This window comes from Lactuca sativa, chromosome 3 (assembly GCF_002870075.4).
Source record: "Lactuca sativa cultivar Salinas chromosome 3, Lsat_Salinas_v11, whole genome shotgun sequence".
In the NCBI taxonomy this organism is placed as follows: domain Eukaryota; kingdom Viridiplantae; phylum Streptophyta; class Magnoliopsida; order Asterales; family Asteraceae; genus Lactuca; species Lactuca sativa.
The window spans coordinates 20,093,007-20,108,037 of record NC_056625.2 but is presented as its reverse complement, the minus strand read 5'-3'; the positions used below and the strand labels follow the sequence as shown (position 1 = coordinate 20,108,037).

Here is a 15,031-nt window from a genome sequence, read left to right as displayed (position 1 = left end):
AGATATTATTTTTAATATATAATATTATATATTAATAAATATTTTTTTATTGGATTATTAATTTATTTTAGTTGATTTTTTTAAAAAAAATTATTGGAGTAATTCTTTTTTATTAAATTATTATATACCAATACATATAGTTTTTAATATATAATATTTATATCATAATAAATATTATATTATTGGATTATTACATATTACGAAACATTATTTTATTGGATTATTAATTTCATTTAGTTGATTCTTTTTATAATTTCTTTTTGTTACAACAATTCTTTTTTATTAGATTATTGTATATCAACAAATATTATTTTTAATATATAATGTTTACATCATAATAAATAATACATTATTGGATTATTAATTTTTGTAATTTGTTTTTTTGAATTATTAATTTATTGAAATATTACTTTTAATTTATTATTTTTTTAATATAATAAATATTATCTTATTGGATTATTATTTTATTTTGAATGTATACTATTAATTGTTTTTAATTTTATTAGTTTCACCATAAAGTCGTCGAAATACGTACAAATGTCGCTTATCATCATCAAAAATTAGCAGGATCACCTCCAAACACCTTCGTCGGAGGTTCAATAGATACCATATCCTATTCTACCCGACATTGTTGGTAGCCACCTGCGACAACCTCTTCGTAATCCACTAGAAACATAATGTGCAACAAACCCGATAACATTTATAAGTAGTGGTGGTGGTGGTGGTGGTGGTATTTTCCCAATGGTTTCTCATTATAAGCTAGATGAAATGAAAGTGCTTGACAACGATCCTAACGATTTCGATGATGAGAGACGACGATTTTGCATATCCCATGACTTTGTGGTGGAACCAATAAAATTAACAAGAACTATTATTATAATCTGATAAAATAATAGTTAGTATATGAAGAAAATAATAAATTAAAATAATAATCTAATAAAAAATAGTTTAAAAAAAAGAAATTACAAAAATTAACTAAAAGATAATAACAATCCAATAATATAATATTTATTATGATATAAATATTATATATTAAAAACTATATGTATTGATATATAATAATTCAATAAAAAAATAATTACTTCGACAATTTTTTTTTAAAAAGAATTAACTAAAATAAACTAATAATCCAATAAAACAATATTTAGTATATGAATAAAACATTAAATTAAAAGAAATAATCCAATAAATATTATATATTAAAAAGAAATTACAAAAATTAACTAAAAGATAATAATAATCTAATAATATAATATTTATTATGATATAAATATTATATATTAAAAACTATATGTATTGATATATAATAATTCAATAAAAAGAATTACTCTAACAAAAAAAATCAACTATAACAAATTAATAATCCAATAAAATAATATTTATTAATATATAATATTACATATTAAAAATAATATTTATTAATATATAATACTTCAATAAAATAAAAAAGAATGTATGCAAAAATGGTCCTTATGGTATGGTAAAAGACAAAACTGCGAAAATGGTCCCTGAAGATAAAATTGTCATTTTAAAAAACTTAACAGCCAACCAGTTAAACTTAATGGATGAGGGACCAAAACCACAATAAAACTTGTTGAAAAGGACCAAATCTACAACTTTTCAAACGTTTGGACCATAACCACATAAAATAAAAAACCACGGGGACCATTTTTTCAATTTTGTCTCGGTTTAAATAAACAATGACATATAATCTCTATAATTTCATGTAGATAGTTGGAATGTGAAATATCAATAGAATTATTGTTAGAAAAATCTTATTATTTTGTTGTAGTTTATGAAAAATCATAATTTTCATTAGATTTTTTCCATTAATTTTGGCAAAAATGTTAGATAATTGGAAATTTTCTATTAAAAAGTAAAAGTTGAAATTTTTTTAAAAACAAAAATAAAATAATAAGACTTTTCTAACAATAAACTATTAATATAACAAAAATCAAAAAAATACTAATAATTTAATAGTTTTAAAAACAACATAATGAAATTCTTTTTATAGCTAGTTTGTACACAAAGTTTTTTTCTTCGTAAACAACCATTTATGGTTTAAAATAGGCATAATTTTGTATATGTCTTGCTAAACATCTAAATATCGTAGTTGTCCAACCTAAACTCTAAATATCGTATTTGCCATTTTTAATGTTTTTTAATATCATATATACGCAAATCTATTTTTTAACATTTAATGATCCATTTTTATATTCTTAAATCGTTAAAATTAAAATAAAAAATGAATGGACCATAATGCCCTTTCATCATAAAACCCTTTTGCCTATTTGGATAGATTGATCGTACTCCTCCCCTCAAATCCCCATAGCCTATGTCGATCAGCCATGAAGTTACCTTGTCATTCAACGAATCGCAAGCTCTGTCCGCCTCCGGGAGAAACCGATCAACGAAGAAGTCGTCGGAGATCGCTCCGCCTCCCGAAAAAACCGTTGCTAGGACGTTGTTGTCGCTGTGGCTGTGTACGCGGGAAAGAAACCGGGTGGTTGTTGTGGTTGTGGTCGTGTACGCAAGAAAGAATACAACAAGCTTCAAAATAAAGAATCCGATAACCAAGGCTCAAATTTATTGATTCATTCTTTTTGCTTTTTGCTAATTAGGAATTGAACACAGATTTGTCTAAGGCCTGATTAATAGAATGTTGAATTATTAATAACTTTTAATAAACAATTTGACTTACAAATTCACACAAATTAATCCAAATTACAGGTGCAGGTAGCTTTATTCTTGTAAAGTGCTCATAAATTGGACCAATTAGTAAGAACCGTAATCTAGGTTGTGCTTTTTGTCAAAAGGTAAGCAAGTAAACATTTTGTTCACAACAATGGGAATAACGATGCTTTGTTGTGCGATCAGAAGGAAGTATTAACAAGAGCATAAACGTAATAAAAAGCAGCGATTGAATTCTCCTGTGAACGTGTGTGCAGGGGCGAACGTAGAAATATCTAGCAGCACAAAAAAACCCGATCAAATAACAACATAGACCTGGAAAACAAGTTCGTGTTGGGTCGGGTTCGTATTGGATCGGTCAAGATTAACAAACCCATGACTTGTGTATAAGGAAATGGTAAACTTGAGAGGGAAAATGGGCAATTCAATCAAATTAGAGAATTAAAAATAAGGAAAAAGTAATCTAATACTTTGGAAGTAAAGGTACAGTTGATACTCAATTCTATAATAGCCATACTGACTTGTGTATTAAGGTAATACACCCAACATATTCAGGTAATACACCCAACATATCTATAGTACATTTAAAGAAATTTGCCTACCTTGTCATAATCATTTTTCCTTTTGGTCTTTCTTCTTTAATGTGTAGATCTAGCAATTACTGATGAAGAAAAAAAATGTCTGCTTCATAGAAAAATTGCTATGAACTCACTTACTCACACCCTCTTAAATAAGATCAATAAGAAACTCACATGTAACAAATATCAAACAAAGAAAACCAATGTAAATAACTCAGAAATATCACAGTGTATTTTCAAAAACAAAGAAACCCTAATTCACTAGAAATTCGAGAGTTGTAGTTCTCGCCTAAAATGGTTTCCGAATTCACAAAAGATTCCCTGTTCAATAATTGTTCTTAACCCTAAAACATCAAAAAAGGTAAATCCTAATTGCATTTAAGTTCAACACTAGAACATTAAAAACGAAATTGTTGTTTCTGTTATGGTGGAGATATACCTAGCGCTTAGATGAATTCTGGTGGCGGTGCTTCTTCTCTCCCGATGGTCTCTTAAAGAGGGTCGTCGTTCTTCATATCTCTCCATGATGAAGTTCGTATTTTTGGATTAAAGTGGGAGAAAGAGAGAAATAGTGTACCTATGTTGTGGTGTCTTTGATCGTGGAGAGGGAGAAAGATATCAAAAAATTTGAGAATTGGAAATGCGCCCAAATTAGTTTTGTGAAGATTTTGAGAACTGTAATTGGCGTGAAAATAAAAAAAAATGTTGAGAAAGGGACTTGAACCTGGGGCATTTAGGAGAAGATGTGTATTGAGAGATGCATTAAACAAACTCAACCATTCAATTTTTGATAGTTTTTATGAACTATAATAATAATATAATCATTTTTATGTAGATGTACATTAATAAAAAATCGAAAATTTTTATATTACGTCTGGAAAATTTAGGGGTTGCCGGTGCCACTACGGGCACCATAATAAATCCGCCCCTGCGTGTGTGTACTGGAATTTAAAACTAAGGACATTATTGTCCATTTACAATGTTTTCTTAATTATAATGATTTAAGATTATGAAAAAGAATTATAAATCAATAAAAATTATCAAAAATATAGATTTGGGTATATATGATATTAAAAAACATTAAGAATGGTAAATACGATATGTAAAGTTTAGGCCGGACAAATAGAATATTTAAATGTTTAGGAAGAGTGATATTCTGCCTTTAAAATATTATATTATACAACCATTTATGGTTTAAAAGATTATATTATACAACTCTTATGAAAAAAAAAACTTTTATATACAGATACTTTATTTTTTTATAATTTTTAGCATCAACGATATTACAATTTTTTTAGACTTTCAGTTATTTATTGTTTTTGTTCTGTGATGGTTATGATTAAACGGAAAAGTTATCAGTCGTCGTTGAAGTTTTTTGTGAGTTCATTTCTTGGTCTGTGTTGTACGAATCATATCACCAAAATGGCAATTCATAAAGCTGCAATTGATCCTGAATACACTGTGAAAGGCTTCACCAAAATGGCTAAAGCTGGAATTTATACTCCTAGGAAATGCATTCTGGATTTCCATAAGAACAGAAACCCTAACTTCTTTTCTCATTATCTTCATCCTTTCCTCAATCCTCACTCACCAGTCGCCGCAGCATTCTTTGCTACAAGGTAACCCTAGTTTTCACTTTATCCATCGTTTTGATTGTGTTTCTGTAGACAATGTTGGATTCGGATTAGAATAACTAGTTCTTTGGAGATTTTACAAACGTTTTTGTCCAAGTGAATAGTTTATCATTCTGTCTTTTTTTTTTTTTTTTTTTGTTGAGGATAACTTGGTTAATTGCTAGTTTGTGCACAGAAACAATCTTTTCAATATCATGAACCAGGTGTTAGGTTTATGCTTAAGCTGATTTCATGACTTTTTGTAGCTCAAAATACATTGAAAACCTTCAGGAATGATATTTGATGAAGCATGATTGATTAGTTTCTTTAAACTGTCGCTATGACTTTGTTTTAAATCTTCACTCTAGAGGAAACCTTTTGGTACAATTTCATAAAGCTATTTTACAATCAAAATAAAAGCTTAGATGAGATGGAAAAACTTTTGAGCAAAAAGATTTCGAAAAAAAAAACTAACGCTTTATCCATTCGTAGTCCTTCAACTTCGTTTCTTTATTCACCATCCCCCATTTATTCTTTTCATGACAAAACGATCCATCTTGAGCTGCGTGTTGAAACAAATTAAACTTTTTTTTTTCCCATTATAAATCATTCAAAACTGAGATTGTGATTTTTCTGGTATATCTCAACACTTTTACTCTTTTTGATCGATTTGAGCCAGGATTCTATACTTTTGAATTTAAGTGAAGGTAACCTTTTCATGTATGGTTTATGTGATTGAACACATCTTTGATTGAACACTTGTCCTTTTGGTTAAGACTTAAGAGAGATGAAATATTTTATTTTGGACATGATTGTAATGAAAATTTGAATTCAATAAAATAATTTTTCAGTTTTGTAGTTAAAATCAAGTCTAGTCGGGTAGTGATAGAGTGATCATGGAGACAATGAAACTTGGATCTAGACTACTCCTATAATATTCTCATACAATACACTAACATGATTATTCTTTTTTAAGTTGCATAATATGACATTTACATCCGTACTATATTCATAGGTGACACAATTATATATGTGTCGTATCCATGGGATGTCGAGGTCCAATAGTGTACCACTAGAAGCTATTTTAGTCTAAATAAATGTATTACCCATTTTCTGCGTCTTTTATTGGGAATTCCATATGAGAAAGAAAGGGGGAATTGATATCATTTATATAACACAGATTTCCTAAAGATTCCGCCAAGTAGGTATGTGATGTCATCAGAGAATTATAGAATATGCAGAAAATAGGTAATACTCTTATTTAGATCAAAAACTATAATAGGTTCTTGCGCTACACTATTGGACCTCGGCCTTCCTTGGATTGCATGCACATCAGGTAAGGCCATACGAGTATAATAAACTCCAAGAAAACAAGATTTTTCTTTATTATATATAAAATTATGAATTTGTTTGTTCCTATTATAACATCCTACTTTATAGCTAGACATGTCGAATTCAAATTCTCAATCAAAAAAGAGAAAAATGGTCCCAGATGTAGAATCGGAGGAGAAGATTGTGTACACATACAACATCGACATGGCCCCACAAGATACTCAATCATCCGGTTCCAGTCAATTCATGAGGAACATGGATGATTCCATTTCAGCTGTTGAATCCATATTGAAATACACCTTCAAGAACAAAAAACTGTTAGAAGAAGCCTTAACACATTCTTCATACACTGAGTCTCAATCCTACCAACGTCTGGAAATCCTTGGGGATTCTGTTCTTGGAGTCCTCATCACTAAATTTGTCTACTTGGCTTACCCTGAACTTGACCCCGGTCAAATCTCTCTCCTCCGAGCCGCCAATATCAGTACCGAAAAACTCGCACGCGTGGCGGTCCGCAACGGCCTTTACAAATATGTCCGCCACAAAACCAGCTCTCTTAATGACAAGGTATTGCTTTCTATAATTATATACACACTCTGTCTCTTTATTTACAAAAATTTCATATATTTATGCAATTATGTAGTTATTCATTATTATCTGTAATTAGGTTAGGGAATTTGTGATAGCGGTTGAAGAAGAAGGAGAAGAAGAGATGGTGGTGCATGGTGGACAGATGAAAGCTCCAAAGGTGCTTGCGGATATCGTTGAATCGATTACTGGAGCTGTATTTCAAGATTGTGATTTCAATTTTCAAATCTTATGGGAGGTGAGTGGTTGTGATCCTATACATCTCTTCAATTCGATTAATGATTACAAACAACTTTTGACTAATTAGATATTGGAGTGATTAATTTCTTTTGACTTTTTTTTTTTTTTTTTGTTTTCAGGTAATTAGAGAGTTACTTGAACCGATGGTTATGTTAAATGTTCTTGAGAAACGGCCACAGCCTGTTACCATGCTATACGAGGCATGTCAAAAAGAAGGGAAAGGTGTTGAGATAAAGAACTCGAGGCAAGGTTAGAACTTATTTCTAAAATGCAGAATTTTTGCTCTATAAAACTAATATTATATATACCTTTTTTTTTTCAGGTGAAATAAACATTGCAAGTGTATATGTAGATGGAAAGTTTATTGCCTCTGGCTCTTCAGAGAATAAAGAGAATGCTAAGCTTCATGCAGCTGAAGTTGCTCTATCTAAGTTAATGAGGCTAAAAAGAACTACTGATGCAATAAGTTTGCAAATGAAAGGTAATTCTGGTGAAGTCACTGAGATTAAAGGTGCTAAACGAAAAATACATGAACTTTGTATCAGGAGAAGGTGGCCAAAAGCGACTTACAGGTATGTTTAATATTTTGCTTTTATTATTAAACTAGATCATGTGAGATTAATTAAAGATGGAAACCGAATTAATTATAAAATCCGTTTAGTTTTAGTGTTTTTTTTTTCTTGCAGAATTGAGCACGAATTGGGTCCTGCACACGATAGAAGATATATAGCATCGGTGCAAATTGAACTTTCTGATAAAATATTTTTCATGAAGGGAGAAGAGAGGTCAAAAGTCAAGAAGGCTGAAAATTCTGCAGCCTCAGTTATGTTTTTTTCTTTGCTAGAATTGGGATATTAATGAATGTCTGAAAACAAAAAAAAACTCGCATATATGGATGTCTAAAAAGATATATGAATGTCTAAAAAGTAAAAACAAACAATTCACATATGCATCTAACATTTTCCTCGTTTGATCGTTACAAGAGTTAGCAAAACCACAACACGAGTTATGGTCTTTATCTTGTTAGTGTATCGTTAACGATATACGAACATATAAATATTTTATTAGTAAGAACATAAAAGCTTGAATATGAAAATATGACATACATATAAAAAGGTAACCTTCCCATCTATTTATCGTAAAAAATACATTACGTAAATGTCAAAACTATACCTAACATGAACATACTAAGATTTTTATTAGTATCATGTTGTATAGTGATTTTGAAATAAAAAGTAACTCGAAGAATCATAAATCCATGAGTAAAATGTTAGTAAAGATTATATTTAAAAAGAAAATTCAAATATTTTTATCTTGGTTTTACAAAAATAATGTATTTTTGAAATAGAAAAGTAGTTAAACTAGTTGCATTACACATTTAAGTATAATCTCGGACCAAGCCTAGGCCCAGTTGGTTTAGTTCATCATTGGTATTGGGGATCCATACGACTTTAGAGTTCAATTAGGCCAACAGCCCAACACCACTTCGCTGTCAAACGAAACGAGTCTACAAGTGCAAACTAACATTTTCATTAATATGACAACTAGTGGGCACGTTCCGAAGGTGTTTCGTGTGTCACCTTTATATAAAAAAATTTGGTGTCATGGTTTGGCTAAAGTTTCAAGAATACATAAATGACCGTTCAAATGGAAGCTTAGAATTGATTTCTTGTTTGTTTCCACGGTGTTGACCGCTTATTGTTCAACAATACATAAATGACTGTTCTATCCTTGATCCTAATTTCATCATGTAACAATAAGTAAATGACCATTCTATCCTTGATCCTAATCTAATCCTGCATAAACTCATAAATGACAGTTCTATCTCTAATCTAGTCTAATCCCCATACAATACCAATATGCTCTTCGGGACGAAAAACAGTAACTTACCCCAGCTTCTTCAAAACCGTCTTTTTTTCTCCAAAACGTTTGTCTTTTTCCTCCTGGATTGTCAAACCTATATTAACAAAATTAAGCACCCAATTAGAATTAAATTTACAAAAAAACAAAATGACCCAATGTAAATGTTGAGGGTAACATAAATAAAAAGGGAAAATGACTTGTAAGGGTAACAAAGTATTAGACTTGTACAAAAAATACAATTGTACTTTTTTTGTACACACATCACCAATCAACTATAACTTTTGTACATATATGACCATTAAACTTCACATTTGTTCAAAAAATACCATTATATTACCGGTAATAATAGGTCATTAGCCACGTAGCATGCCACGTGGCTGCTGACGTGGATTTTACTGTTTATTATGTACACATTATACCATTAAACTATTTTTTGTACACATTATACCATTAAACTTTTTTGTACACATTTTACCATTAAACTTTTTTTTGTACACATTTTACGATTAATGTTATATAACTTATTGAAAAAAATATCATTTCAAAAAATACATATTGTTACATAAAAGTAGGTTTCCCATCACCTGATGTGGATTTTACTGATTTTCTAAATTTTAATAAACTTATCATTATAAGTCATTTTCCTATCGGTAAACGACATAATTTCAATGCACTTTTTTAATCATCAACCATAATCAAGAAGAGAGGGGGGGGGGGGGGGGGGGGGGGGATTATAATAAGGTAACATGTACAAAATGTTTCATCGGTTTATAAGTGTGTCTCAAACGTAGTTTCCTAAGAAAATAAATTATAAGAATATGTTTATTTATTAGACATTAGCTAAAATAATGAACAATTGCGTATTTCTTTGCCGCTCCAGATAAAAGTCTCAGGTTCAAACCTTGTGGGTTTCAATTGATGTATGACCAACATAAATTCACAATGTAGTTGTAAAAGAAAGTCCTTAGTATCATTGTAAAAAACAAACCGTTTCCCCCAAACCTTACAAAATCATGGAGTCACAATAGGTGATGGAAAACCCATTTTATGTAAAAATATGTATTTTTTGAAATGATATTTTTTGAATAAATTATATAAGATTAATGGTAAAATATGTACAAAAAGTTTATTGGTAAAATGTACACAAAAAAAAAAAGTTTAATGGTATAATGTGTCCAAAAAATAGTTTAATGGTATAATGTGTACATAATATACAATAAAATCCACATCAGCAGCCACGTGACATGTTACGTGGCTGGTGACCTACTATTACTGGTAACATAATGGTATTTTTTGAACAAATGTGAAGCTTAATGGTAATATGTGTACAAAAGCTATAGTTGATTGGTGATATGTGTACAAAAAAAAAGTTCAATGGTATTTTCTGTACAAGTCTAATACTTCATTACCCTTACAAGTTATTTTCCCAAATAAAAAAGACAATCAATGAAAGTTAACATGGTTCGAAAGTTTCACCATTGTTAAAATACAGATAAACATAACGTACGTTCATCATCTTATAGATTTACCCACTGAATTATTGATTTTTTTTATCAACTTAGCCACTAGCAATACCTTGTAGTTGTGCAACCGTTGCTAATTGGGAATAGGTTCCACTCTCACCACCCATGCAACAACTTTCTTAAGTTTTTCCTTTGTTGCAATTCCAATATGATTAATCTTTATCAAGTTTTTTCACCTATATATAAACAGAAGGCCAGGTTCATTGATTTTAATACACATTGTTGGAGAATATTGCCAAGTAACATGATAGTTTTTGGTGAAAAAAAAATAGTCTTGAGGTACAAGAAGTAAAAAAAAATGGTCAAAACCTTTAGAATGTATTGCCTCGTAACTATCCACCAAACATTGTATGGATGAATGTTGAACCAACATCACCATATTGGGTCACTTTGACATCTATAAAGTAAAAGATGTTAATGGGGATCATGTAACCAGTTCCACTTTCATCATCACCATCTTTTTGCTAAAATATAATAACAAAATAGACCAATGTTAAGAATACAAAGGCCATATGTCTATATGCTGAAGCTACCTAAGACTCTACTTGAGTTACTTTTCAACTTTGAAAGGAAATAAAAATTGTGTTGATTGTAGATTAAGCATCCATTATTACATTATACCATAACATTCTTAATAAGACAACATTTGTATGCGATCGTTCAAAGTGATTATTGCAAAATCAACGTAAAACTCAAAATCAAGAGGTAATCTTAGTAATAAGTTGTCTTATAACTCTTTAAAACTTCAACAATGATTTGTTTGACATTACACAACCAAAAGCTAAAAAAGGAATTCACTTTAAGTAAAACAAACATTTATTATAAAAACCGAATGCGTTAAAATGAAAGAGTAAAAAATCAATCAACAAGCACTAAACAAAACAATTAGGGAAATTGAAATCTATTTAACTAAAACTATCATAGATATCTAAATTAATAACAAAAAAATAAAGAGGGACATACTCTATCCATAGATGGAGATGTAGAATGCATAGCCTAATTTAAATCTTTAATCTTCATAGCCTCTTAAATCCATGTCTAATCCCAAAACCTCTTTCCTGCGTGGACATTAGAGTGGTGAAATCAGCCTAAAAAATTCATGTAATATTTCTCAAAAAACCAAAACTACCCTCGAACTAGATTAAAATGATAGGAAAGAAAAAACGAAAGCACTATAATAATTTATAAAGTCGATTTTTATCAAACCTGATAACTAGTTTCCTCATAAATATAATAACACATACAAGAACATGTAAGATTCGGATCTTAAACTGTAGATCAACCAACCGTTTGATCTAGATGAAACATAACCAATCCTTATTCAATTAATATGTTGCAACCTCTCAGTGTCATTGGAGAATTTAACTGGAAAAGAAGGTAACTCAATGGAGGTGTTTGCATGAGGCACAACTGAAGGCATACAAGGATGTATGTCTATTTTTGTCCATTCATAAAACCATCTTCACTTTTTTTTGCTTACTTCCTAACTTTCTGTATTAAGTCTTTTTTTTTCTACATTAAGTCAAAAGGAAACATTGGATTAAATTTTTCCTCAATGTGCCTATGATGTGTAGTCTGTATCATCTTAGGAGTCGTTTGATAGTTGCTGATTGGATTAGAACTAATTGGGTTAGAAGCTGACTGGGTTAGAAATGCTGACTGAGTTCATATCTGACTGAGTTTATGCTGTTTGATAATTTATCTGAATGATTGTGCTGAATGAAAAAATGACCATATTACCCTTTTGTTGTTTCTTGTGTTGGATAAAATAATTATAAAAACACAAATTATCATATAAAATCCAAATTAAACATACATCAATTAAAATCCAAATACAAAGTGTAATACAAAATCCAAATACAAATTGTCATACATAATTAAAAAGTATATCATTTAACGTGAACCATTTGAAAGTAACTGATTAGCAATATGGTCACAGAAAGTAGTCATATAGTCAATGACTTCTGAACCCCATTCTATGCCTTCTATGTTTTGGCCCTCACTTCCTCCACCACCCACATTAGGAGTAACCATAATGTTTTGTTCAAAGTTCGTAAATAAGTCATCTTGAATATCATATTTCCTTATAAAATTATGGATCGCAACACAAGCAATGACTATATCTCTTTGCACTGGAAAAGGATAAGGAGCCATTCGTTTTAAAATTGGAAATCTCGCCTTCAATACACCATAAGCACGTTCAATGATATTTCTAAGTTGTGCATGAGCATGATTGAACCTTTCTTCCTTAGTTAAAGCTCTGTTTCTTCGAAAATCTGCTAACCAATACCTAGTATTGCGGTAGGGAGCCACAAATCCACGGGTGTTGGTGTATGCAGCATCATAAAGGTAATATTTATCTGTAGATGATTAAAAATGATCATATAAATAATATAGATAATAAAACATATAGTAAAGATACAAACCTGGTGGAGGGAATGGAAATCCGGAAGTCGGGTTAAATGCAACTTCTTTCAAAACTTTAGAATCATGTGTTATGCCCTCCCATCTAGCCCATACAAAGGTGAATATCATATCAAAATTACAAATTCCAATTACATTTTGATAACATTCACCTTTTCCTCTTCCCCTATAACGAGTTTGTTGATCAACGGGCACAACTGCATGTATAAGTGTTCCATCGAGTGCACCTATTGCTCCGGGAAATATGTGCATTAGCCGCCTATGTCGTTCTGAGGTATTTCTTGTTGGAGTAGACGAGGTTGGTACTATAATTTCTTGTGAAAAACACATCATTGCACGTAAGACCTCATGAAAACATTGATGGATCGTTTGTGTGGAGTGATGAAATCTTTCTTTAACAACTCGAAAACGTTCATTATGTCCTATAACATGTAAAAACATAGCCATCTTCTCTTCAACGCTTATCGTCCTACTACATTGCAACCAATTTCTCTCTGTAAAGTGATTGCATAATAGTACAAATGCATCTTGTGAAAGACGTATCATATCGTAACATTGTATAGGACATCCGTGTATCAAATCTTGCGTATACACATACCCCTTTGTTACCTGTTCGCTAGCTCTTATTCTTTTAATTATTCTTTGCCTTTGTCGGACCAACATCAACCAATACCACGAGAATATAAGGAAATATAAAAAATCAACTTCTTTATCCATGTGTCCTGTTAGATGTCAAATAAAATTTTCATTTAAATCAATAACATAACAAACCGTAACATGTAAATACTAAAAGCATAACATTCCATAACATATAAATTCATATAACATAAGTGCACCTAAGAAAACAATCCATAACATAAATAAACCATAACATACTAAAGTCAAACAACAAACCATAACATACTAATGTCAAACAATGAACCATAACATACTAAAGTCAAACAATAAACCATAACATACTAAAGTCAACCAACTAATCCAAACTTTCTTCCCGCATTTGTTACCCACGACTCACAAGTTGACAAGTTAAGGCGCAACCAAATTTTCCTATTGCCAGCACTTTCAGCAAATAACATAAGAGCAGTGGTGTATTTCGGATCATATTCTCCCCACTCCAAGCTTGTCAACCTTGCCATACAAGCATCCATCTCCTTGTCAAGATTATTTGCTTCCGTGAATGCTTGTGCAGCCTTGATAATTTCTTTTCCAACTTCTTTCAACTCATCATCAAGTGTGGTTTCTTTAGGACCATTTCGTTTGCCCCCTTTGTTTTTTGTCCGCCCAGATGATTCCTCACTAGTAGGTTGAGGTACGGTTGAGCTTGGGGTATCTGGATGAGGTGTCGGCTCTTCCATCTCTGTATCCTCAAAATCATGTGTACTGAAGGTTTCATTGGGATGAGGTAGTGTCGAAGATGGCCCCCAACTGTGAACACCGGTCGAGGTCGCCCCATCAAATAGTTGGGTAAAAAGATTAGGGCAAGGGAGGGGTGCATTTCTCAGCTTATCTACATACTTGTTCAACTGTTTGAAAATTTAATAAATATTGTTAAAGTAGTAAAAAAATAATCTAATTTAAAAAATATGTATATATATATATATATATATATATATATATATATATATATATATATATATATATATATATATATATATACACCTTCGCTTCCGCTTCCCATTCTTCATTAGTCATGTTAAAAGAATTTGTTACGGGATTGTAAATATTTCCTGTTTTGTTTTTAAGTTTTAACCACACTGCATACTTTGCTTTTAAATAGTTGTATCGGTTTTTCATTTGTTTTTTGTCGACAACAAAATTATGATCTGTTTTCAATTTCTCCGCGACCACAGCCCATGAGCTTGCTTTTAGGCCACTACCCTCCCGCCCATTACTTGTTGATTCTTGTATACACGATTCCAAAAAAGTTTTGTCCACCAATTCCGACTTCCAACTAACCCTAGTTCTTTTATCCGTCATGTCTATTGTAAAAAAGAAAGAAAAAAGTAACTAAATCATTCACATAACACACATTTACAAATAAATCATCCACATAACACATGTTTACAAATAAATCAAGCAAAATTGTGATTTCATCATATTTTCAACAACATAACAAAAAAACATTAATGTGATTTCCTCATACAAAATAAATTTTGTTCTCATAAGCATATAACAATCT

At 30.7% G+C, this 15,031-nt stretch overlaps 2 protein-coding genes across 6 annotated transcripts; one reads left to right on the top strand and one right to left on the bottom strand.

The window, feature by feature from the left end:
- Positions 1-4,594: 4,594 nt before the first annotated feature.
- Positions 4,595-8,024, top strand: LOC111919131 (ribonuclease 3-like protein 2). 5 transcript variants are annotated; one of them, XM_023914757.3, is made up of 7 exons: positions 4,595-4,888; positions 6,063-6,218; positions 6,323-6,781; positions 6,882-7,040; positions 7,162-7,291; positions 7,365-7,614; positions 7,729-8,024. In XM_023914757.3, the coding sequence occupies exons 3-7, from the start codon at positions 6,329-6,331 to the stop codon at positions 7,898-7,900; spliced, it is 1,164 nt and encodes a 387-aa protein (XP_023770525.1). In that variant the 5' UTR covers positions 4,595-4,888; positions 6,063-6,218; positions 6,323-6,328; the 3' UTR covers positions 7,901-8,024. The 5 variants fall into 5 exon arrangements, with proteins under 5 accessions (XP_023770525.1, XP_023770533.1, XP_023770519.1 ...); XM_023914765.3 differs by lacking the exon at positions 6,063-6,218 and having other exon boundaries at positions 6,327-6,781; XM_023914751.3 differs by lacking the exon at positions 6,063-6,218.
- A 2,736-nt stretch (positions 8,025-10,760) lies between these two features.
- Positions 10,761-14,829, bottom strand: LOC111919381 (uncharacterized). The gene is made up of 4 exons (XM_023914972.2): positions 14,512-14,829; positions 13,907-14,375; positions 13,462-13,574; positions 10,761-10,892 (listed from the first exon to the last, which is right to left on the bottom strand). Exons 1-4 carry the CDS (start codon positions 14,827-14,829, stop codon positions 10,761-10,763), a joined length of 1,032 nt encoding a protein of 343 aa, XP_023770740.2.
- Between the last annotated feature and the right edge of the window lie 202 nt (positions 14,830-15,031).